The 24,951-nt window shown below is 45.8% G+C and overlaps 1 protein-coding gene across 3 annotated transcripts in view; it reads left to right on the forward strand.

Annotated features, from left to right (window-relative positions):
• LOC120061536 (monocarboxylate transporter 1-like) overlaps nt 1-23,464 on the forward strand; it is a 55,863-nt gene extending 32,399 nt beyond the window's left edge. For all 3 annotated transcript variants that reach the window (XM_039011452.1, XM_039011451.1, XM_039011453.1), the window contains exons 2-5: nt 11,918-12,286; nt 18,484-18,627; nt 19,314-20,111; nt 20,646-23,464. In XM_039011452.1, the coding sequence (XP_038867380.1) occupies nt 12,070-12,286; nt 18,484-18,627; nt 19,314-20,111; nt 20,646-20,914 (1,428 nt within the window). In that variant the 5' untranslated portion in view covers nt 11,918-12,069 and the 3' untranslated portion in view covers nt 20,915-23,464. The remainder of the gene's footprint in view (nt 1-11,917; nt 12,287-18,483; nt 18,628-19,313; nt 20,112-20,645) is intronic.
• The last annotated feature ends 1,487 nt before the right edge of the window (nt 23,465-24,951 follow it).

The following is a 24,951-nucleotide window of genomic DNA, read 5'->3' on the forward strand; positions in this document are numbered from 1 at the left end:
TCATCACACAGTCCTTCTTCGTAGGTGTTGGATGGAAGAACAGCCAGTACTGCTTACCTGAGATGCCATCATCACACAGTCCTTCTTCGTAGGTGTTGGATGGATGAATGCCCAGTGCTGCTTACCTGAGATGCCATCATCATCACACAGTCCTTCTTCGTAGGTGTTGGATGGAAGAACGCCCAGTACTGCTTACCTGAGATGCCATCATCACACAGTCCTTCTTCGTAGGTGTTGGATGGAAGAACGCCCAGTACTGCTTACCTGAGATGCCATCATCACACAGTCCTTCTTCGTAGGTGTTGGATGGAAGAACAGCCAGTGCTGCTTACCTGAGATGCCATCATCACACAGTCCTTCTTCGTAGGTGTTGGACGGAAGAACAGCCAGTGCTGCTTACCTGAGATGCCATCATCACACAGTCCTTCTTCGTAGGTGTTGGACGGAAGAACAGCCAGTGCTGCTTACCTGAGATGCCATCATCACACAGTCCTTCTTCGTAGGTGTTGGATGGAAGAACGCCCAGTGCTCCTTACCTGAGATGCCATCATCACACAGTCCTTCTTCGTAGGTGTTGGATGGAAGAACGCCCAGTGCTGCTTACCTGAGATGCCATCATCACACAGTCCTTCTTCGTAGGTGTTGGATGGAAGAACGCCCAGTACTGCTTACCTGAGATGCCATCATCACACAGTCCTTCTTCGTAGGTGTTGGATGGAAGAACAGCCAGTGCTGCTTACCTGAGATGCCATCATCACACAGTCCTTCTTCGTAGGTGTTGGACGGAAGAACAGCCAGTGCTGCTTACCTGAGATGCCATCATCACACAGTCCTTCTTCGTAGGTGTTGGATGGAAGAACAGCCAGTACTGCTTACCTGAGATGCCATCATCACACAGTCCTTCTTCGTAGGTGTTGGATGGAAGAACGCCCAGTGCTGCTTACCTGAGATGCCATCATCACAGTCCTTCTTCGTAGGTGTTGGATGGAAGAACGCCCAGTGCTGTTTACCTGAGATGCCATCATCACACAGTCCTTCTTCGTAGGTGTTGGATGGATGAATGCCCAGTGCTGCTTACCTGAGATGCCATCATCATCGCAGTCCTTCTTCGTAGGTGTTGGATGGATGAACGCCCAGTGCTGCTTACCTGAGATGCCATCATCACACAGTCCTTCTTCGTAGGTGTTGGATGGATGAATGCCCAGTGCTGCTTACCTGAGATGCCATCATCATCGCAGTCCTTCTTCGTAGGTGTTGGATGGATGAACGCCCAGTACTGCTTACTTGAGATGCCATCATCACACAGTCCTTCTTCGTAGGTGTTGGATGGATGAACGCCCAGTACTGCTTACTTGAGATGCCATCATCACAGTCCTTCTTCGTAGGTGTTGGATGGAAGAACGCCCAGTGCTGCTTACCTGAGATGCCATCATCACAGTCCTTCTTCGTAGGTGTTGGATGGAAGAACGCCCAGTGCTGTTTACCTGAGATGCCATCATCACACAGTCCTTCTTCGTAGGTGTTGGATGGAAGAACAGCCAGTACTGCTTACCTGAGATGCCATCATCACACAGTCCTTCTTCGTAGGTGTTGGATGGATGAATGCCCAGTGCTGCTTACCTGAGATGCCATCATCATCACACAGTCCTTCTTCGTAGGTGTTGGATGGAAGAACGCCCAGTACTGCTTACCTGAGATGCCATCATCACACAGTCCTTCTTCGTAGGTGTTGGATGGAAGAACAGCCAGTGCTGCTTACCTGAGATGCCATCATCACACAGTCCTTCTTCGTAGGTGTTGGACGGAAGAACAGCCAGTGCTGCTTACCTGAGATGCCATCATCACACAGTCCTTCTTCGTAGGTGTTGGATGGAAGAACGCCCAGTGCTCCTTACCTGAGATGCCATCATCACACAGTCCTTCTTCGTAGGTGTTGGATGGAAGAACGCCCAGTGCTGCTTACCTGAGATGCCATCATCACACAGTCCTTCTTCGTAGGTGTTGGATGGAAGAACGCCCAGTACTGCTTACCTGAGATGCCATCATCACACAGTCCTTCTTCGTAGGTGTTGGATGGAAGAACAGCCAGTGCTGCTTACCTGAGATGCCATCATCACACAGTCCTTCTTCGTAGGTGTTGGATGGAAGAACAGCCAGTACTGCTTACCTGAGATGCCATCATCACACAGTCCTTCTTCGTAGGTGTTGGATGGAAGAACGCCCAGTGCTGCTTACCTGAGATGCCATCATCACAGTCCTTCTTCGTAGGTGTTGGATGGAAGAACGCCCAGTGCTGTTTACCTGAGATGCCATCATCACACAGTCCTTCTTCGTAGGTGTTGGATGGATGAATGCCCAGTGCTGCTTACCTGAGATGCCATCATCATCGCAGTCCTTCTTCGTAGGTGTTGGATGGATGAACGCCCAGTGCTGCTTACCTGAGATGCCATCATCACACAGTCCTTCTTCGTAGGTGTTGGATGGATGAACGCCCAGTACTGCTTACTTGAGATGCCATCATCACACAGTCCTTCTTCGTAGGTGTTGGATGGATGAACGCCCAGTACTGCTTACTTGAGATGCCATCATCACAGTCCTTCTTCGTAGGTGTTGGATGGAAGAACGCCCAGTACTGCTTACCTGAGATGCCATCATCACACAGTCCTTCTTCGTAGGTGTTGGATGGATGAACGCCCAGTACTGCTTATGTAACGGATGTGAAATGGCTAGCTAGTTAGCGGGTACGCGCTAGTAGCGTTTCAATCAGTTACGTCACTTGCTCTGAAACCTAGATGTAGTGTTGCCCCTTGCTCTGCAAGGGCCGCGGCCTTTGTGGAGCGATGGGTAACGACGCTTCGTGGGCGACCGTTGTTGATGTGTGCAGAGGGTCCCTGGTTCGCGCCCGTTTCGGGGCAAGGGGACGGTTTAAAGTTATACTGTTACACTTACCTGAGATGCCATCATCACACAGTCCTTCTTCGTAGGTGTTGGACGGATGAACAGCCAGTGCTGCTTACCTGAGATGCCATCATCACAGTCCTTCTTCGTAGGTGTTGGCTGGAAGAACAGCCAGTGCTGCTTACCTGAGATGCCATCATCACACAGTCCTTCTTCGTAGGTGTTGGATGGAAGAACAGCCAGTGCTGCTTACCTGAGATGCCATCATCACAGTCCTTCTTCGTAGGTGTTGGATGGATGAACGCCCAGTACTGCTTACCTGAGATGCCATCATCACACAGTCCTTCTTCGTAGGTGTTCGCTGTGACTTCCTTTGTGTTGTAAAGAAAGGCTTAATAACAGTATTGGTTGTAGCCAAACTGACACAAAAAAATGGCCAAAAAGAGGTTTGTTTTGAAATAAATATTTTGAGAACAAAAAATGTTGGGGGAATAAAATGCATAAAGTTTTGCACTCTATTACAAAATATATATATATTTTTTTTTTAAACCTTGAAGCCTTGTTTTTGCTTTCAGAACAATTTTTTTTGATTGAAAATATAGTTTTGCTCTCGACAAAAAGGAAATCCATTTGTTTGTTGCAAGTTGGGGAGGGGGGCTAATAGCTGAACAATAGACTATTCAACCTTTACTAAAGAATAGTCTAATAGTCGAGCTAGATGTGAAAAAAAAACGTCCTATCACAGACCAGATTTGCCTTAAAACTTCTTATGGCTGCATCCCGCTACCGGGATCGATATGACAACAGCCAGTGAAAGTGCAGGGCGCCAAATTCAAACAACAGAAATCTCATAATTAAAATTCCTCAAACATACATGTCTTATATCATTTTAAAGTTAATCTTGTTGTTAATCCCACAAGTGTCCGATTTCAAATATGCTTTTTAGAGAAAGCACTACAAACGATTACGTTAGGTCACAAACCAAACCAAACCACAATAAGCACAGCCATTTTTCCAGCGAAATATAGCAGTCACAAAATGCAGAAATAGAGATAAAATTAATCACTAACCTTTGATTATCTTCATCAGATGACACTCATAGGACTTCATGTTACACAATACATGCATGTTTTGTTTGATAAAGTTCATATTAATATAAAAAAATCTGAGTTTATATTGGCACGTTCCAAAAACATCAAGTGATTTTGCATGGCCACATCGTTTCAACAGAAATACTCATCATAAATGTAGATGATAATACAGGTTATACACATGGAATTATAGATATACCTCTCCTTAATGCAACCGCTGTGTCAGATTTCAAAAAAACTTTACGTAAAAAGCAAATCATGCAATAATCTGAGACGGAGCTCAGAACAATAGTCAAATTAGCCGCCATGTTGGGGTCAACAGAAACCAGAAAATACATAAATGTTTCCTTACCTTTTGATGAACTTCATCAGAATGCAGTGCTAGGAATCCCAGGTCCACAATAAATGCTTGATTTGTTCGATAATGTCCGTTATTTATGTCCAATTAGCTACTTTGGTTAGCGCGTTTGGTAAACAATTCCAAAGTCACAAAGCGCGTCCACTATAACGTGATGAAATGTCCAAAAGTTCCATAACAGTCAGTAGAAACATGTCAAACGATGTACTGAATCAATCTTTAGAATGTTGTTAACATACATCTTGAATAACGTTCCAACCGGAGAATTAGATTGACTTCAGATGAGCGGTGGAACGGAGGTCCTCCTCATGTGAACGCGCATGTGAAAGCATGGTCAGCTCGTGGCAGTGATGACTAATTCCTGTCACCTTCGGCCCCCCTTCACATTAGTCATCAGACAAAGTTCTATTGACTGTTGACATCTAGTGGAAGCCGTAGGAAGTGAAAACTCATCAATATCTCGCTGTAATTTCAATGAGAGCTTGGTTGAAAATCTGCCACCTCAGAAAAAATTCAAACAGGAAGTGGAACTTCTCAGGTTTTTGCCTAACATATGAGTTCTGTTATACTCAGACATAATTCAAACAGTTTTAGAAACTTCAGAGTGTTTTCTATCCAATACTAATCATAATATGCATATATTAGCAACTGGGACTGAGGAGCAGGCCGTTTACTCTGGGCACCTTTCATCCAAGCTACTCAATACTGCCCCTGCAGCCATAAGAAGTTAACAACCAAGGGGGAGTTAGAGCACTGATTTATGTTTTTGGGTCCCAATGCACTACTGTCTCTAACTGACAATGACTGGGCAATATAAACCAAATAATAAACTGATAATTGTGTACGACTTCAAATGAAACAAGCAGGGAGCAGGTTTCGAACCCTCAACCTTCTTGCCCGAAATCGACTGCGCCAAAAGCCACAGAGACGATAGAGCGCGTCCTCGTGGTAGCTTGCTACTCAATGTCATAAAGTAATGACTTTTCAAAAAAGTTACCTTACGCGTTATGTTGGCTGACAATTTGTTAGCTACGCTGTCCTTACGAACCACATAGCTTATCAATACAGCAGTATGGACCGGTATGTTAGCTACGCTGTCCTTATGAACCACATAGCATATCATTACAGCAGTATGGACTGGTATGTTAGCTACACTGTCCTTATGAACCACATAGCATATCATTACAGCAGTATGGACCGGTATGTTAGCTACGCTGTCCTTATGAACCACATAGCATATCATTACAGCAGTATGGACCGGTATGTTAGCTAGCTACACTGTCCTTATGAACCACATAGCATATCATTACAGCAGTATGTACCGGTATGTTAGCTAGCTACACTGTCCTTATGAACCACATAGCATATCATTACAGCAGTATGGACCGGTATGTTAGCTACGCTGTCCTTACGAACCACATAGCATATCATTACAGCAGTATGTACCGGTATGTTAGCTACGCTGTCCTTATGAACCACATAGCATATCATTACAGCAGTATGGACCGGTATGTTAGCTAGCTACACTGTCCTTATGAACCACATAGCATATCATTACAGCAGTATGGACCGGTATGTTAGCTAGCTACGCTGTCCTTATGAACCACATAGCATATCATTACAGCAGTATGTACCGGTATGTTAGCTACACTGTCCTTATGAACCACATAGCATATCATTACAGCAGTATGTACCGGTATGTTAGCTACGCTGTCCTTATGAACCACATAGCATATCATCACAGCAGTATGGACCGGTATGTTAGCTACACTGTCCTTATGAACCACATAGCATATCATTACAGCAGTATGGACCGGTATGTTAGCTAGCTACGCTGTCCTTATGAACCACATAGCATATCATTACAGCAGTATGTACCGGTATGTTAGCTACACTGTCCTTATGAACCACATAGCATATCATTACAGCAGTATGGACCGGTATGTTAGCTACACTGTCCTTATGAACCACATAGCATATCATTACTGCAGTATGTACCGGTATGTTAGCTAGCTACGCTGTCCTTATGAACCACATAGCATATCATTACAGCAGTATGGACCGGTATGTTAGCTACGCTGTCCTTATGAACCACATAGCATATCATTACAGCAGTATGGACCGGTATGTTAGCTAGCTACGCTGTCCTTATGAACCACATAGCATATCATTACAGCAGTATGGACCGGTATGTTAGCTAGCTACGCTGTCCTTATGAACCACATAGCATATCATTACAGCAGTATGGACCGGTATGTTAGCTACGCTGTCCTTATGAACCACATAGCATATCATTACAGCAGTATGTACCGGTATGTTAGCTACACTGTCCTTATGAACCACATAGCATACCATTACAGCAGTATGGACCGGTATGTTAGCTAGCTACGCTGTCCTTATGAACCACATAGCATATCATTACAGCAGTATGTACCGGTATGTTAGCTAGCTACACTGTCCTTATGAACCACATAGCATATCATTACAGCAGTATGGACCGGTATGTTAGCTATCTACCTAACGTTAGTAGTTATACATCAAACTTGACAGTATATTAACTACAGGCTATCTACCTAACGTTAGTAGTTATACATCAAACTGCCAGTATATTAACTACAGGCTAACTACCTACACAACGTTTATTGACTTGATTATTCCCGTCATTCTTAGTTTAGCTAAATGGTCGTAGTGCATTCTCAATGAACATTCGGGTGCTTTTGTAAACTCGCTCTGGCTATCTACACCGATTTCAGAGCACTCTCTTCTGAGCACCAAAGAGCAGAATAATGAATTTACGAGCGCTCAACACCCGTTGAATATGGCCGGTGTCAGTAAACGTCGGCAAAAAAGCATAATTGAATTGTTTCCAGCAGCACAGTTAGTCACCAACACTCTAGATAACATAAAAACTGCCTAACCAGCTCTGCTAGGGCGAGTAAAATGGTCAGTGGTCTCATTTGTGTCGAAGTAGCTAGCAAGCTAGCCAACGTTAACTTGGGTGCTTGACTGCCATTGTAAGGCCAGAATGCTCAAATCAACCCTACAATGTGAGAGCAAAACGGTCTGAATTTACAAACTGTCAATCTGACAGCGCTCTGAATTTATGAGCGTCACGTTGCACAGCGCCATATTTTCCGTTCCATCCTTCACAAAAATACTGAACCTTTCTAATCTCATAGCGTCTACAGATTGTAAATGAAATATTTTTTTTGCTAAATAATTATTATATTATTGATTGATTGACTATGACTTTTCAAATCACCCAGTATTGCTATCTGCTGATTAGTTCTAGGTAAATGTTGTAATTCTTCAGCCATTCCTGGACCAAAAATGAGTTACATATGGACAATACCAAAATAAATTATCTAACGACTCTGCCTCCTCACAGCAAAATCTGCAGAGCTGGGAAGATTGTATCCCCCATATATATAACATTCTATTGGTTGCAAGAATTTTGTATAATTTAAATTGAAAAATTAAAAGTTTTGAATCCAGAGTTGTTTTCCGTGTCAATTCATAAACCATGTCCCATGGAATCATTACATTGAAAATCTCTAACCATCTATTTTGCAATTTTATATGGCACAGCTTTTCAATTTTTTGGTCCTTAAATGAAATTGGTATGTATTTTTATTTGTCACAATTTTCCTCAACCATTTTTGGTCTTTAATGCAGGGCTGACAGACAAGTTCCTTACTTTTTCCCCTTCCACTTGCGTCTTCCATTTTTGTGGTAATGCTGCAATTAGATGGTTGTAATTTTGGGTAGAGCAGACATTTCCATATGTCTGTGTTAGTTGCATGTGACAACTCCACCAGTCCTATTTATGATATAATTTAGAAAAATTATACTTAAAAAAATAACATTTTATCGCTAAATAAGTTTAGTTTTTTTATCAATTGGTGTATTTGAGTTAACCACAATATTTGTTGTATTATTTGTTCTGTCTTTTCAGGTGGATTAAACTGAAATTGCAACCAACTTTCTAAGGCTTGTTTAAAAAATAACAATATTTTGGAGATTTTGTTTTCAAATAACTGAAAGTGAGCAGTTGTAATCTGAATAAAGGGAAAAAGGCCATTCTTGAACATGGGGTGAGACATTCTTACTAGTTTACTGGAGAACCATTTTGGATTTAAGTACAACTTTTGTATGACTAATGCCTTTAGTGAGGGTCTAATGCTTTAATATTTAATCATTTCTGCCCTCCGAATTCATATTCGTTATATAAATATGCCCTTTTAATTTTGTCTGGCTTGCCATTCCAATGGTAAACTACACGGTGACGTACAGTCGTGGCTAAAAGTTGAGTTACACAAATATTAATTTTCAAAGTCTGCTGCCTCAGTTTGTAGGATGGCAATTTGCAAATACTCCAGAATGTTATGAAGAGTGATCAGATGAATTGCAATTAATTGCAAAGTCCCTCTTTGCCATGCAAATGAACTGAATCTCAAAAACATCTCCACTGCATTTCAGCCCTGCCACAAAAGGACCAGCTGACATGTCAGTGATTCTCTCGTTAACACGGGTGTGAGTGTTGACGAGGACAAGGCTGGAGATGATTGATTTCGAATAACAGACTGGAAGCTTCAAAAGGAGGGTGGTGCTTGGAATCATTGTTCTTCCTCTGTCAACCATGGTTACCTGCAAGGAAACACGTGCCGTTATCATTGCTTTGCACAGAAAGGGCTTCACAGGCAAGGATATTGCTGCCAGTAAGATTGCACCTAAATCAACCATTTATCGAATCATCAAGAACTTCAAGGAGAGCGGTTCAATTGTTGTGAAGAAGGCTTCAGGGCGCCCAAGAAAGTCCAGCAAGCGCCAGGACCGTCTCCAAAAGTTGATTCAGCTGCGGGATCGGGGCACCACCAGTACAGAACTTGCTCAGGAATGGCAGCAGGCAGGAGGTGTGAGTGCACGCACAGTGAGGCGAAGACTTTTGGAGGATGGCCTGGTGTCAAGAAGGGCAGCAAAGAAGCCACTTCTCTCTAGGAAAAACATCAGGGACAGACTGATATTCTGCAAAAGGTACAGGGATTGGACTGCTGAGGACTGGGGTAAAGTCATTTTCTCTGATGAATCCCCTTTCCAATTGTTTGGGGCATCCGGAAAAAAGCTTGTCCGGAGAAGACAAGGTGAGCGCTACCATCAGTCCTGTGTCATGCCAACAGTAAAGCATCCTGAGACCATTCATGTGTGGGGTTGCTTCTAAGCCAAGGGAGTGGGCTCACTCACAATTTTGCCTAAGAACACAGCCATGAATAAAGAATGGTGCCAACACATCCTCCGAGAGCAACTTCTCCCCACCATCCAGGAACTCTTTGGTGACGAACAATGCCTTTTCCAGCATGATGGAGCACCTTGCCATAAGGCAAAAGTGATAACAAAGTGGCTCGGGGAACAAAACATTGATATTTTGGGTCCATGGCCAGGAAACTCCCCAGACCTTAATCCCATTGAGAACTTGTGGTCAATCCTCAAGAGGCGGGTGGACAAACAAAAACCCACAAACTCCAAGCATTTATTATACAAGAATGGGCTGCCATCAGTCAGGATGTGGCCCAGAAGTTAATTGACAGCATGCCAGGGCGGATTGCAGAGGTCTTGAAAAAACACTGCAAATATTGACTCTTTACATAAACTTCATGTAATTGTCAATAAAAGCCTTTGACACTTATGAAATGCTTGTAATTATACTTCAGTATTCCATAGTAACATCTGACAAAAATATCTAAAGACACTGAAGCAGTAAACTTTGTGGAAATTAATAATTGTGTCATTCTCAAAACTTTTGGCCACGACTGTACAAGTTGCATTTTTCTTTAGTGATCCAATATGTAATTTGGTCATAATTTGGTTTTAATCCAAAATAGAAAACGTATCTAGATCCTCTGAGGCTGTGGAGGGATTCTAATTGTGGTTATAAAAGAAAACATGAATCATCAGCGTACAATGACACCTTAGTTTTTAAGCCCTGGATTTCTAATCCCTTAATATTATTGTTGGATCTAATTTTAACAGCTAACATTTCGATGGCAATAATAAATAGATATGACCTCTCCATCACGGTTGACAACTCCACAGTGTCGCCCTCCCAGAGTGGAAAGAACCTTGGTGTGACCCTGGACAACACCCTGTCGTTCTGTGCAAACATCAAAGTAGTGACCCGCTCCTGCAGGTTCATGCTCTATAACATCTGTAGAGTACGACCCTACCTCACACAGGAAGCAGTGACCCGCTCCTGCAGGTTCCTGCTCTATAACATCTGTAGAGTACGACCCTACCTCACACAGGAAGCAGTGACCCGCTCCTGCAGGTTCCTGCTCTATAACATCTGTAGAGTACGACCCTACCTCACACAGGAAGCAGTGACCCGCTCCTGCAGGTTCATGCTCTATAACATCTGTAGAGTACGACCCTACCTCACACAGGAAGCAGTGACCCGCTCCTGCAGGTTCATGCTCTATAACATCTGTAGAGTACGACCCTACCTCACACAGGAAGCAGTGACCCGCTCCTGCAGGTTCATGCTCTATAACATCTGTAGAGTACGACCCTACCTCACACAGGAAGGGGCGCTGGTCCTAATCCAGATACTTGTCCTCCATCCTCTGCAACTCACTGTTGGCTGGCCTCCCGGCTTGTGCCATTAAACCCTTTTGTGGAAATTCTAACCAGAAGAGACTGTAGATTCTTCAAACAACAACTTTATTATAAGATTTGCAAAAATCGAGCGGTTAACAATCCACTCAATGGTGCAGAGTTAAGAGCCAAACGAACAGAGTTGGCTCAGCTTTTATAGGAAAGTCTGACCTCTTTGTCTTATGTGGCAGTTAGCAGATGCGTGGAAACGGGTGGGGAACATAATGTATAAAAGGCGTTTAGCTTGTCTGTGCAGATTAAGATAGCTGACGTTGCCACAATTGTCTGTCCCTTCCTGCAAGTTTCCACACAGATGAGTTCCTGCAGATAGTACAAACGGGATGTCACATACTGTGGTCGCACCCTGCTCTTAACTGTACACCCAGACTTATGACTGAGTAAGACAAGCCTGCATCAGCAAAAAAAACACTAGCATATAACAATGGACAATTGTCTAAGTAAAACAGCATAGTATGTCTAAATGTAATTTTTCCACCACAACCCCTGCAACTTATCCAGAACGCAGCAGCCCGCCTGGTTTTCAACTTTCCCAAGTTTATGTCATCCCACTCCTCTCCACACTCCACTGGCTTCCAGTCGAAGCTCACATCCACTACAAGACCATGGTGCTTACCTACAGAGCAGAAAGAGGAACTGTCCCTCCCTACCTTCAGGCTATGCTTAAATCCTACACTCCAATCTGAGTACGCCGTTCTGCCACCTCGGGTCTCTTGGCCCTCCGACCCCAAGCTCTCCTCTGTCCTCGCACCCAAATGGTGGAAACTGCTTCCCTCTGAAGCTAAGACAGCAGAGTCCCTGCCCATCTTCCGAAAACATCTGAAACCCCTTCAAACAGTATCTTAAATAATCCTCCATCTGCTAAATTACTAACATTCAAATGTCTCTCTGTCTCTGTCTGCAGGTCCAGAGTGATTCCTGATGGTAGCTAAAGACTGAGAAGGCCTGACTATAACTACAACCTCTACCAGTGTCTTAACCAGCCACCTCAAACGGGTGTGTGTGACCTACCCTTCAGTGTGGGGGTGTTAGGACTATCCCTACTGCTCTGACAGCATGGCCCCAGCGGTGGGCGGTCCGGTGGGCTATACTCCTCCAGAGGGGGGCTGGGGCTGGGCGGTGGTGGTGGGAGCCTTCATCTCTATCGGCTTCTCCTATGCCTTCCCCAAGTCCATCACTGTCTTCTTCAAGGAGCTGGAGGCCACCTTTGACGCTACGCCCTCACAGGTCTCATGGATCTCCTCTATCATGCTGGCCTGCATGTACGGCGGAGGTGAGTAGAGGGGGCTGGTAGGGGAGGAATCTGATATCCCCAAAGGGGTTTCTGTTATTCTTCACTGAAACACAGAGACAGACACTGTCTTTATTAAAAACATAAAAAATACATAAAAATAGGGAGAGGGCGAGATGGGTGGGAGAGAGAGAGGGCGAGATGGGTGGGAGAGAGAGAGGGCGAGATGGGTGGGAGAGAGAGAGAGAGAGGGCGAGATGGGTGGGAGAGAGAGAGAGAGGGCGAGATGGGTGGGAGAGAGAGAGGGCGAGATGGGTGGGAGAGAGAGAGAGAGGGCGAGATGGGTGGGAGAGAGAGAGAGAGGGCGAGATGGGTGGGAGAGAGAGAGGGCGAGATGGGTGGGAGAGAGAGAGGGCGAGATGGGTGGGAGAGAGAGAGGGCGAGATGGGTGGGAGAGAGAGAGGGCGAGATGGGTGGGAGAGAGAGAGGGCGAGATGGGTGGGAGAGAGAGAGGGCGAGATGGGTGGGAGAGAGAGAGAGAGATGGGTGGGAGAGAGAGAGAGAGATGGGTGGGAGAGAGAGAGAGAGAGATGGGTGGGAGAGAGAGAGAGAGGGCGAGAGGGGGGGGAGAGAGAGAGAGAGGGCGAGATGGGTGGGAGAGAGAGAGAGAGGGCGAGATGGGTGGGAGAGAGAGAGGGTGGGAGAGAGAGAGAGAGGGCGAGATGGGTGGGAGAGAGAGAGAGAGGGCGAGATGGGTGGGAGAGAGAGAGAGAGGGCGAGATGGGTGGGAGAGAGAGAGAGAGGGCGAGATGGGTGGGAGAGAGAGAGAGAGGGCGAGATGGGTGGGAGAGAGAGAGAGAGGGCGAGATGGGTGGGAGAGAGAGAGAGAGGGCGAGATGGGTGGGAGAGAGAGAGAGTGCGAGATGGGTGGGAGAGAGAGAGAGAGAGGGCGAGATGGGTGGGAGAGAGAGAGAGAGGGCGAGATGGGTGGGAGAGAGAGAGAGAGGGCGAGATGGGTGGGAGAGAGAGAGAGAGGGCGAGATGGGTGGGAGAGAGAGAGAGAGAGATGGGTGGGAGAGAGAGAGAGAGATGGGTGGGAGAGAGAGAGAGAGATGGGTGGGAGAGAGAGAGAGAGAGATGGGTGGGAGAGAGAGAGAGAGAGATGGGTGGGAGAGAGAGAGATGGGTGGGAGAGAGAGAGAGAGAGATGGGTGGGAGAGAGAGAGATGGGTGGGAGAGAGAGAGAGATGGGTGAGAGGGCGAGATGGGTGGGAGAGAGAGAGGGCGAGATGGGTGGGGGAGAGAGAGAGGGCGAGATGGGTGGGAGAGAGAGAGGGCGAGATGGGTGGGGGAGAGAGAGAGGGCGAGATGGGTGGGAGAGAGAGAGGGCGAGATGGGTGGGGGAGAGAGAGGGCGAGATGGGTGGGGGAGAGAGAGGGCGAGATGGGTGGGGGAGAGAGAGGGCGAGATGGGTGGGGGAGAGAGAGGGCGAGATCTCAGAGAGAGGGTGTGATTGGTTCAGGGGGCTCCTCAATGTGCTTTACCCTATACACATTCTGTTCTGACCCCGTTCTGTTCTCTTTACACAAAGATGTGTACATATCACATTGTAGACTCACTCAACAGCTAGTGATCATGTGTTACAGGTGGATGGACAGGCATTATCATGTCATTTGTGTTGTGAACAGAGGAAGTCAAATAGATCTGTTCTGATATCTATATGGAGAACAGAGGAAGTCAAATAGATCTGTTCTGATATCTATAAGTAGAACAGAGGAAGTCAAATAGATCTGTTCTGATATCTATAAGTAGAACAGAGGAAGTCAAATAGATCTGTTCTGATATCTATAAGTAGAACAGAGGAAGTCAAATAGATCTGTTCTGATATCTATAAGTAGAACAGAGGAAGTCAAATAGATCTGTTCTGATATCTCAGCGTTCAACACCATAGTGCCCTCAAAGCTCATCACTAAGCTAAGGATCCTGGGACTAAACACCTCCCTCTGCAACTGGATCCTGGACTTCCTGACGGGCCGCCCCCAGGTGGTGAGGGTAGGTAACAACACGTCTGCCACACTGATCCTCAACACAGGGGCCCCTCGGGTGCGTGATCAGTCCCCTCCTGTACTCCCTGTTCACTCATGACTGCACGGCCAGGCACGACTCCAACACCATCATTAAGTTTGCCGATGACAACAGTGGTAGGCCTGATCACCGACAACGACCAGTCAGCCTATAGGGAGGAGGTCAGAGACCTGACTGTGTGGTGCAACAACCTCTCCCTCAACGTGATCAAGACAAAGGAGATGATTGTGGACTACAGGAGAAGGAGGACCGGGCACATCCCCATTAACACAGACGGGGCTGTAGTGGAGCAGGTTGAGAGCTTCAAGTTCCTTGGCGTCCACATCACCAACAAACTAACATGGTCCAAGCACACCAAGACAGTCGTGAAGAGGGCACGACAAAACCTATTACCCCTCAGGACACTGAAAAAATATTTGCCATGGGTCCTCAGATCCTCGAAAGGTTCTACAGCTGCACCATTGAGAGCATCCTGACTGGTTGTATCACCGCCTGGTACGGCAACAGCTCGGCCTCCGACTGCAAGGTACTACAGAGGGTAGTGCGTACGTCCTAGTACATCACCGGGGCCAAGCTTCCTGTCATCCAGGACCTCTATACCAGGCGGTGTCAGAGGAAGGCCCTAAAAAGACTCCAGCCACCCTAGTCATAGACTGTTCTCTCTGCTACCGCACCTCAAGCGGTACCGGAGCGCCAAGACTAGGTCCAAAAAGCTCCTAAACAGCTTCTACCCCCAAGCCATAAGACTCCTGAACAGCTAAACAAATGGCTACCCAGACTATTTGCATTGCCCCTCCCCCTCTGGAACGCTGCTGCTACTCTCTATTAACTATGCATAGGCACTTTAATAACTCTACCTACATGTACATATTACCTCAATTACCTGGACTAACTGGTGCCCCTACACATTGACATTGACTCTGCACCGGTACCCCCTGTATTATAGCCTTGCTATTGTTATTTTACTGCTGCTCTTTAATTATTTGTTAATTTTATTTTTTACTTTTTTTTAGGTGTTTTTCTTATGCATTGTTGGTTAAGGGCTTGTAAGTAAGCATTTCACTGTAAGGTCTACACCTGTTGTATTCGGCGAATGTGACAAATACAATTTGATTTGATATATAGTACCCGTCAAAAGTTTGGACACACCTACTCATTCCAAGTTTTTTCTTTTTATTATTTTCTACATTATAGAATGATAGTGAAGACATCAAAACTATGAAATAACACATATGGAATCATGTAGTAACCAAAAAAGTGTTAAACAAATCAAAATATATTTTATATTTGAGATTCTTCAAAGTAGCCACCCTTTGCCAAGAGTGTGCAAAACTGTCATTCTCTCAACCTGCTTCACAAGGTAGTCACCTGGAATGCATTTCAATGAACAGGTGGCCTTGTTAAAAGTACATTTGGAATTTCTTTCCTTAATGCGTTTGAGCTGTTTTGACAAGGTAGGGGTGGTATACAGTCGTGGCCAAAAGTTTTGAGTGACACAAATATTAATTTCCACAAAGTTTGCTGTTTCAGTGTCTTTAGATATTTTTGTCAGATGTTACTATGGAATACTGAAGTATAATTACAAGCATTTCATAAGTGTCAAAAGCTTTTATTGACAATTACATGAAGTTTATGCAAAGAGTCAATATTTGCAGTGGTGACCCTTATTTTTCAAGACCTATGCAATCCGCCCTGGCATGCTGTCAATTACCTTCTGGGCCACATCCTGACTGATGGCAGCCCATTCTTGCATAACAATGCTTGGAGTTTGTCTCAATTTGTGAGTTTTTGTTTGTCCACCTGCCTCTTGAGGATTGACCACAAGTTCTCAATGGGATTAAGGTTTGGGGAGTTTCCTGGCCATGGACCCAAAATATCAATGTTTTGTTCCCCGAGCCACTTATCACTTTTGCCTTATGGCAAGGTGCTCGATCATGCTGGAAAAGGCATTGTTCGTCACCAAACTGTTCCTGGATGGTTGGGAGAAGTTGCTCTCGGAGGATGTGTTGGTACCATTCTTCATTCATGGCTGTGTTCTTAGGCAAAATTGTGAGTGAGCCCACTCCCTTGTCTGAGAAGCAACCCCACACATGAATGGTCTCAGGATGCTTTACTGTTGGCATGACACAGGACTGATGGTAGCGCTCACCTTGTCTTCTCCGGACAAGCTTTTTTCCGGATGCCCCAAACAATTGGAAAGGGGATTCATCAGAGAAAATGACTTTACCCCAGTCCTCAGCAGTCCAATCCCTGTACCTTTTGCAGAATATCAGTCTGTCCCTGATGTTTTTCCTGGACAGAAGTGGCTTCTTTGCTGCCCTTCTTGACACCAGGCCATCCTCCAAAGGTCTTCGCCTCACTGTGCGTGCAGATGCCCTCACACCTGCCTGCTGCCATTCCTGAGCAAGTTCTGTACTGGTGGTGCCCCGATCCTGCAGCTGAATCAACTTTCGGAGACGGTCCTGGCGCTTGCTGGACTTTCTTGGGCGACCTGAAGCCTTCTTCACAACAATTGACCCGCTCTCCTTGAAGTTCTTAAATGGTTGATTTGGGTGCAATCTTACTGGCAGCAATATCCTTGCCTGTGAAGCCCTTTTTGTGCAAAGCAATGATGACGGCACATGTTTCCTTGCAGGTAACCATGGTTGACAGAGGAAGAACAATGATTCCAAGCACCACCCTCCTTCTGAAGCTTCCAGTCTGTTATTCGAACTCAATCAGCATGACAGAGTGATCTCCAGCCTTGTCCTTGTCAACAGTCACACGTGGGTTAACGAGAGAATCACTGACATGTCAGCTGGTCCTTTTGTGGCAGGGCTGAAATGCAGTGGAAATGTTTTTGAGATTCAGTTCATTTGCATGGCAAAGAGGGACTTTGCAATTAATTGCAATTCATCTGATCACTCTTCATAACATTCTGGAGTATATGCAAATTGCCATCATACAAACTGAGGCAGCAGACTTTGAAAATTAATATTTGTGTCATTCTCATAACTTTTGTCCACGACTGTACTAGGTCAGGATATTAATCCTCCATGTATATCTCACTAGGTCAGGGTATTTAAGCCTCCATATATCCACTAATTCCAATATAGCCATGACATTCATGATTTCCTTAACTTCTTATGGGTATGTGGGATGCTACCGTCCCACATCCGGTGAACTTGCAGAGCGCCAAATTCAAAAACAGAAATACTCATAATAAAAATTCATAAAACATACAAGTGTTATACATCGGCTTAAAGATTAACTTCTGTTTAATCCAACCGCGGTGTCAGATTTCAAAAAGGCTTTACGGCGAAAGCATACCATGCGATTATCTGAGGACAGCGCCCTGCACACAAAACATTACAAACAGTTACCAGCCACAAAAGGTGTCACAAAAGTCAGAAATAGCGATACAATTAATCACTTGTCTTTGATGATCTTCATAGGGTTACACTCACAAGACTCCCAGTTACACAATAAATGTTTGTTTTGTTCGATAAAGTCCCTCTTTATATCCAAAAACCTCTGTTTTGTTCAGTAATCCATTGGCTCAAAGGCAGTCACAACAGGCAGACGAAAAATCCAAATAGTATCAGTAAAGTTCGTAGAAACATGTCAAACGATGTTTATAATCAATCCTCAGGTTGTTTTTAGTCATAATAATCAATAATATTTCAACCGTACAATAGCTTCGTCAATATAAAGGAGAAAGGCTCGCACCAAACCGGTCTGGGGACTTTCCACTTTGACACAATGCCCACTTAACCCGAAAGCCATCCACACCAATGTGTCGGAGGAAACACTGTGCACTGCGCCCGGCCCCCCACAGGAGTTGCTAGTGCGCGACGGGACAAGGACATCCCTCCCCTAACACGGAGGGACGCTGGGCCAATTGTGCGTAGACCCATGGGTCTCCCGGTCGTGGCCGGCTGCGACAGAGCCTGGACTCGAACCAGGATCTCCTAGTGGCACAGCTAGCACTGTGATGCAGAGCCTTAGACCACTGGGCCACTCAGGAGGCCTAACATAAATATTTACATTCACTCCTGGACTAACTTGTTCCTAATATTATTCTCTCTTCTGTCCCTCTCCTCCCCCTTCTCCGTCTCCCTCCCCGTCTCTCCCCCTTCCCTGTCCTCTCATTTTTTCACCCCCCCCTATCTCCAGGACCAATTAGCAGTATCCTGGTGAACCGCTATGGCAGTCGACCAATCATGATGCTAGGGGGCTGTCTGTCAGGAAGTGGTTTGATAGCAGCTTCCTTCTGCAACACTGTGCAACAACTCTACTTGTGTGTCGGAGTCATTGGAGGTACCACCAACCCTGTTTTGTGTCTGTGGACATTTTTCTAATACAGTAGTTTACTCATCATTGCCTCCCTCTCTCTCCCTCCCTCCCTTTCCTCTCCCTCCCCCTCTCCCTCCCTTTCCTCCCCTCCCTCTCCCTCCCTTTCTCTCCCTTTCCTCCCTTTCCTCCCCTCCCTCTCTCCCTCCCTTTGATCCCCTCCCTCTCCCTCCCCTCCCTCTCTCTCTCCCTTCTCTCCCTCCTCCCTCCCCTCCTCCCCTCTTCCTCCTCCCTCTCTCCCTCCTCCCTCCCTTTCCTCCCCTCTCCCTCCTCCCTCCCTTTCCTCCCCTCTCCCTCCTCCCTCCCTTTCCCCTCCTCCCTCCCTTTCCCCTCCTCCCTCCCTTTCCTCCCCTCTCCCTCCTCCCTCCCTTTCCTCCCCTCTCCCTCCTCCCTCCCTATCCTCCCCTCTCCCTCCTCCCTCCCTTTCCTCCCCTCCCTCTCTCTCCCCTCCCTCTCTCTCCCCTCCCTCTCCCTCCCCTCCCTCTCTCTCCCTTTCCTCCCCTCCCTCTCTCTCCCTTTCCTCCCCTCCCTCTCTCTCCCTTTCCTCCCCTCCCTCTCTCTCCCTCCTCCCTCCCTTTCCTCCCCTCCCTCTCTCTCCCTCCCCTCCCTCTCTCCCTCTCCCTCCCCTCCCTCTCTCTCCCTCCCCTCTCTAGGTCTGGGTCTAGCGTTCAACCTGAACCCGGCGTTGACTATGATTGGTAAATACTTCTATAAGCGTCGTCCTATAGCTAATGGCATTGCCATGGCGGGCAGCCCAGTCTTCCTGTCCACGCTGGCTCCTCTTAACTCCTGGTTCTTTGACCAGTTTGGCTGGAGGGGCTCCTTCCTCATCCTAGGTGGTCTACTGCTCAACTGCTGTGTCGCCGGGGCCTTGATGAGACCCATCGGACCCAAACCTGCCGGACCCCAACTGTCGGAGAACGGGGCGGTGAAGAAGGCAGAGTTGAATCTGACGGTGATGCAGCGTGTCAATGCCGTGATCGACCTGACGCTGTTTAAACACCGCGGCTTCCTGCTGTATCTCCTTGGCAACGTCATCATGTTCTTTGGCCTGTTCACTCCCCTAGTCTTCCTCTCCAACTACGCTAAGAGTAAGGACATCAGTAAAGAAAAGGCTGCTCTGCTCCTCTCCATCCTCGCCTTTGTTGACATGTTCGCCCGTCCTTCTATGGGGCTGTTAGCCAACACCCGCTGGGTCCGACCCAGGATACAGTACTTCTTCGCTGCATCCGTGCTCTATAACGGGGTGTGTCACGTCTTGGCGCCGCTGTCCGTGGACTATGTAGGCTTCGTGGTGTATGCTGTGTTCTTTGGGTTTGCGTTCGGCTGGCTGTCAGCAGTTCTGTTTGAGACTCTGATGGACCTGGTCGGGGCCCAGAGGTTCTCCTCTGCCGTCGGACTGGTCACCATCGTGGAGTGTGGACCGGTACTGCTGGGACCGCCACTACTCAGTAAGTGTGTGTGTGTGAGAGAGAGAGAGCCATACTCTACCTATATCACAATGGACAAATTTCCCTTATTGTCATCATCAAGAAGTCTCTCTCTCTCCACCCTCTCTCTCTCCTCTCTCTCTCCTCTCTCTCTCTCTCCTCCCTCTTTCTCTCTCTTCCCTCTTTCTCTCTCTCTCCTCCCTCTTTCTCTCTCTCTTTCCTCTTTCTCTCTCTTTCCTCTTTCTCTCTCTCTCCTCCCTCTTTCTCTCTCTTCCCTCTTTCTCTCTCTCTCCTCCCTCTTTCTCTCTCTCTTTCCTCTTTCTCTCTCTTTCCTCTTTCTCTCTCTTTCCTCTTTCTCTCTCGTCTCTCTCTCTCGTCTCTCTCCTCTCTCTCTCTCCTCCCTCTCTCTCATCTCTCGCTCTCTCTCTCTCTCTCTCATATATTCAATTCAAGGGGCTTTATTGGCATGGGAAACATATATTAACATTGCCAAAGCAAGTGAGGTAGATAATATACAAAACTGAATTATCTCTCCTCTGACTTTCCCCCCTCCAGGTCGTTTCTATGACTTCTATGGTGACTACCAGTGGACCTACCTGTGTTGTGGTATCATCCTCATCATCTCCTCAGTCTTCCTCTTCGTAGGGATGGGCATCAACTACAAGCTGTTGGAGAGAGAGAAGGAGGAGGAGGAGAGGAGAGAGACGGAGCGGCCCAAGGAGGAGTGCAAAGCCATGCTGGAGGGAGAGAAGGAAAGGGGGGAGGAGAGTAGTGAAGCCACACCCATGACGGATGTTTCTAAGATGGATGAAGATACTGTTTAGCAGGGTAGGCAACTAAATTTAGCCGCGGTCGGGGGGCTGAAACATAATTTGAATAATTTGAACACTGTAAATTCACCACAACTAAGCCCAAAAATAGATAACATGATCATTTCATACCTTGATTACATTGAGACACAATTACAAATCTTTATTTTTATTCATGGGAATAGTTGGGAGCACATTTCCTAAATTTAAATATTTTTTTTTATCCCTTATTATTATTATTATTACTACTATTTCGGGGGGCCCAAAAAATCACTTTCTGGCTGGTTTTGGCCTCTGGGCCGCCTGTTACCAACCCCTGCTGTATAGAGACTGACCTGATCTGGACACACACCCTCTGGTTTAGGTACCTTTGGTAAACTGAGCCGAGTCCTCTACAGTAGACAAGCTATAACACGGAGGACTACTCTCTCTGAGCTCACATATACAACATCCAGTATCTAGCCCAGCTCTACACACTGTCCTCAGACCTGGACGGTCATGTCATCAGTCTTTGTGCTTCCCAGATCCAGTGTGCGGTACGATCAATTCACAGTATTATAGGTGATCAGATTGATTGACAGTGTTAAGTAATACCAGGTGTTGTTTTTGTAATGATTAGTAGAATGTAGAGACTGTAATTCTGTCATGATGTATATTCCTAGTTGAGGAGCAGAACGATGTGATTTGAACCTGTTTTCAGTTTAGCTGAGAAGCTTTTTTTAAGCACTTTGAACATCTTTTTGAAGACAGACACAACCTTTCTCGTGTGTGTTTTTAACTATTTTTGTCCCCACAAGAGTAGTAAAGGAACAGAAATGTGACCAACTGGGACATTTTGTTTGTCCTCACAAGGTCAAATGCTATTTCTAGGTGGTTTAGGGTTAAGGTTAGACTTGGTGTTAGAATGATGTTAAGGATTAGTTCTAGGGTTAGGAACTAGGGTTAGGAACTAGGGTTAGGAACTAGGGTTAGGAACTAGGGTTAGGGTAAGAGTACAGTTTAGGGAAAATAGGATTTTGAATGGGACTGAATTGTGTGTCCCCACAAAGTTAGCTCTGTGTGTGTGTGACTCTGTGACTCTCAGTCCTATGGGACTGATCCATATAATCTCTATTCAGACAGACAGGAACACAGATCGGCAGACAGGCAGGCAGACAGGCAGGCAGGTGTTTCTTTTAGTACTGTATCATATCAGCAGATACTGTATCAATATGTCCCAAACTGAACCCTATTCCCTATATAGTGCACTACTTTAGACCAGAGCCCTATTCCCTATATAGTGCACTACTTTAGACCAGAGCCCTATTCCCTATATAGTGCACTACTTTAGACCAGAGCCCTATTCCCTATATAGTGCACTAAGGTAAAGGGTATTATTTGAGAGGCCCTATGTCTGCAGATACAGTATGAGCGTTAATTCAGTAAGTCCTTCCATTCAAAAGTCTGGGGTAGTACCAGCTGTCGCCAGGAGAGGGCAGTCGAGTCTTTAGAACATTTAAAAGTCTGGGGTAGTACTGGCTGTCACCAGGAGAGGGCAGTAGAGTCTTTAGGACATTCTGAAGTCTGGGGTAGTACCAGCTGTCACCAGGAGAGGGCAGTAGAGTCTTTAGGACATTCTGAAGTCTCGGGTAGTACCGGCTGTCACCAGGAGAGGGCAGTAGAGTCTTTAGGACATTCTGAAGTCTGGGGTAGTACCGGCTGTCACCAGGAGAGGGCAGTAGTCTTTAGGACATTCTGAAGTCTGGGGTAGTACCGGCTGTCACCAGGAGAGGGCAGTAGTCTTTAGGACATTCTGAAGTCTGGGGTAGTACCGGCTGTCACCAGGAGAGGGCAGTAGTCTTTAGGACATTCTGAAGTCTCGGGTAGTACCAGCTGTTACCAGGAGAGGGCAGTAGAGTCTTTAGGACATTCTGAAGTCTCGGGTAGTACCAGCTGTTACCAGGAGAGGGTAGTAGTCTTTACAACAGTGTTCACGTTTTCTGAGTCAAAATCACTTTCACAGTCAAAAAGTAAGCTGAGATCTACAGCTCAGATTGTTTTTCCATAAATTACTTAAAAAATGTAACATTAACCTAATAAAAACAGTTCTGTAGGAATGAGGTTTGTGCAGTAGGCCTAATACATTATCACAGTATATTGGCTATATGCCTGTCCTGCCAATATTGTTATTCTTAGACCATATTATATTTCAAAACTCGAGCTTTGATAACATAGATCAGTTGGTGTAGCACTTGCGAGGCACTGCAGAGCATGAGTTGAAATATGCTTTTTTATTTTACTGCACTGATGGTACCTGCATCTGCCTCATGCACACATTCATGTTGTTCCTATGACCAGAGAAAGTGAAGTATTCATTGATATTAAAATAGAGACCACGAGCTGCTAATAATAATAATAAAACGCAGGGCTATCGATACACTTTGTTATTCATTGTTATTCATTCATTGCAGCTACAGCGCAAGCGGAAGTATGGAGAAGCGTGTTTTATGTTTTGTAATAGTGTTGAATAAAAACAGTTTTGACAGTGCTGAATAAACAAACTCAGCAGCTCTTTGCTATATTCTATGACGGTCTCTCTGTGGTCATGATTTTAAAATGTTTTACATTTTATGTAGGCTAGTAGCCTATCAAACTGCTGGGGCCAGGGTCCTGGAAGATCTGTAGGAACGGTTATTTGAGTTATCCGATTGGCCAGCGCAGTAAGCACGCTCAATTTAGCTACAGATCTCCCAGTCTGCAGGGTAGGCGGAGTTGATCTTTTCAGACAAATAAAATGGGAACACTTTGCCTAGCCGGTGCGCAGGGCTTCTGAATCAATGCACCTACCAACAACCGTGTAACACAAATAAAAAAGGAGAGCGAGCCTTTGTCTTTTCTACAGACATGCTTGATGATTTGACTAGGAATACCTTGAAGATCGATCAGTCAGTGACCGGTGCTTTAGAACATTCAGAAGTCTGGGGTAGTACCGGCTGTCACCAGGAGAGGGCAGTATAATATTTAGAACATTCAGAAGTCTGGGGTAGTACCGGCTGTCACCAGGAGAGGGCAGTATAATATTTAGAACATTCAGAAGGCTGGGGTAGTACCGGCTGTCACCAGGGGAGGGCAGTATAATATTTAGAACATTCAGAAGGCTGGGGTAGTACCGGCTGTCACCAGGAGAGGGCAGTATAATATTTAGAACATTCAGAAGGCTGGGGTAGTACCGGCTGTCACCAGGAGAGGGCAGTATAATATTTAGAACATTCAGAAGGCTGGGGTAGTACCGGCTGTCACCAGGGGAGGGCAGTATAATATTTAGAACATTCAGAAGGCTGGGGTAGTACCGGCTGTCACCAGGAGAGGGCAGTAAAGCCTTTAGGACATTATAACCTTCTCTCTGGGTTAGGTTGCCCAGGGGACAAAGATTTGTCCTCAATAATGTTTCAACCTTTCAGATTTTTGTCATTTCACTCCATCGATCAGCACTCCACATTGAAATGTTTTTAAAAACAGAATTAAATAATGTTTAACACTTGTGCCATGTGACAAATGATTACTTTAGCATTTCTTGTTCTCGGTCTTCCATGATATTGTGATGCAGCCTTTCTTTACTGTGTGTGTGATGTCATGTTTAAAGGAAGTGTTTCATCATGTTTTTCCTATTTGATTGGTGGTAATGAAGGAACAGTGTTGCTGCTTCAGTTGTAGTATGTAATAACTAGCTATTATCTGGTGCTTAATGAGGGATTTGGGCCCTGTTCAGATCCACTCAAACACTGCTTTGCCGCCTCCCCTCCCTTCCTTTCTGTCATTATGTGAGGAAGGATGAGGTACATATTTGAACTGAAGGAATATAAAGCTACTGTGGCTTGTGATGTCTTGAGGTGAGCCCTGGTTGTATAAAGACACCTGGAAGGTTGACAGGATTTAACAAGTCATACTCTTCCAGCAGTGTAGAGGAGTTTTGGTTCTTGTGATCAATGTTCCCTTAAAATAATTTAGGCGCTGGGCAAATTTAAGGTCTGCTTAGCACAAACTTGTTGAATGTTGTGAAAATTCTGTGCAAC

This window comes from Salvelinus namaycush, chromosome 16 (assembly GCF_016432855.1).
Source record: "Salvelinus namaycush isolate Seneca chromosome 16, SaNama_1.0, whole genome shotgun sequence".
In the NCBI taxonomy this organism is placed as follows: Eukaryota; Metazoa; Chordata; class Actinopteri; order Salmoniformes; family Salmonidae; genus Salvelinus; species Salvelinus namaycush.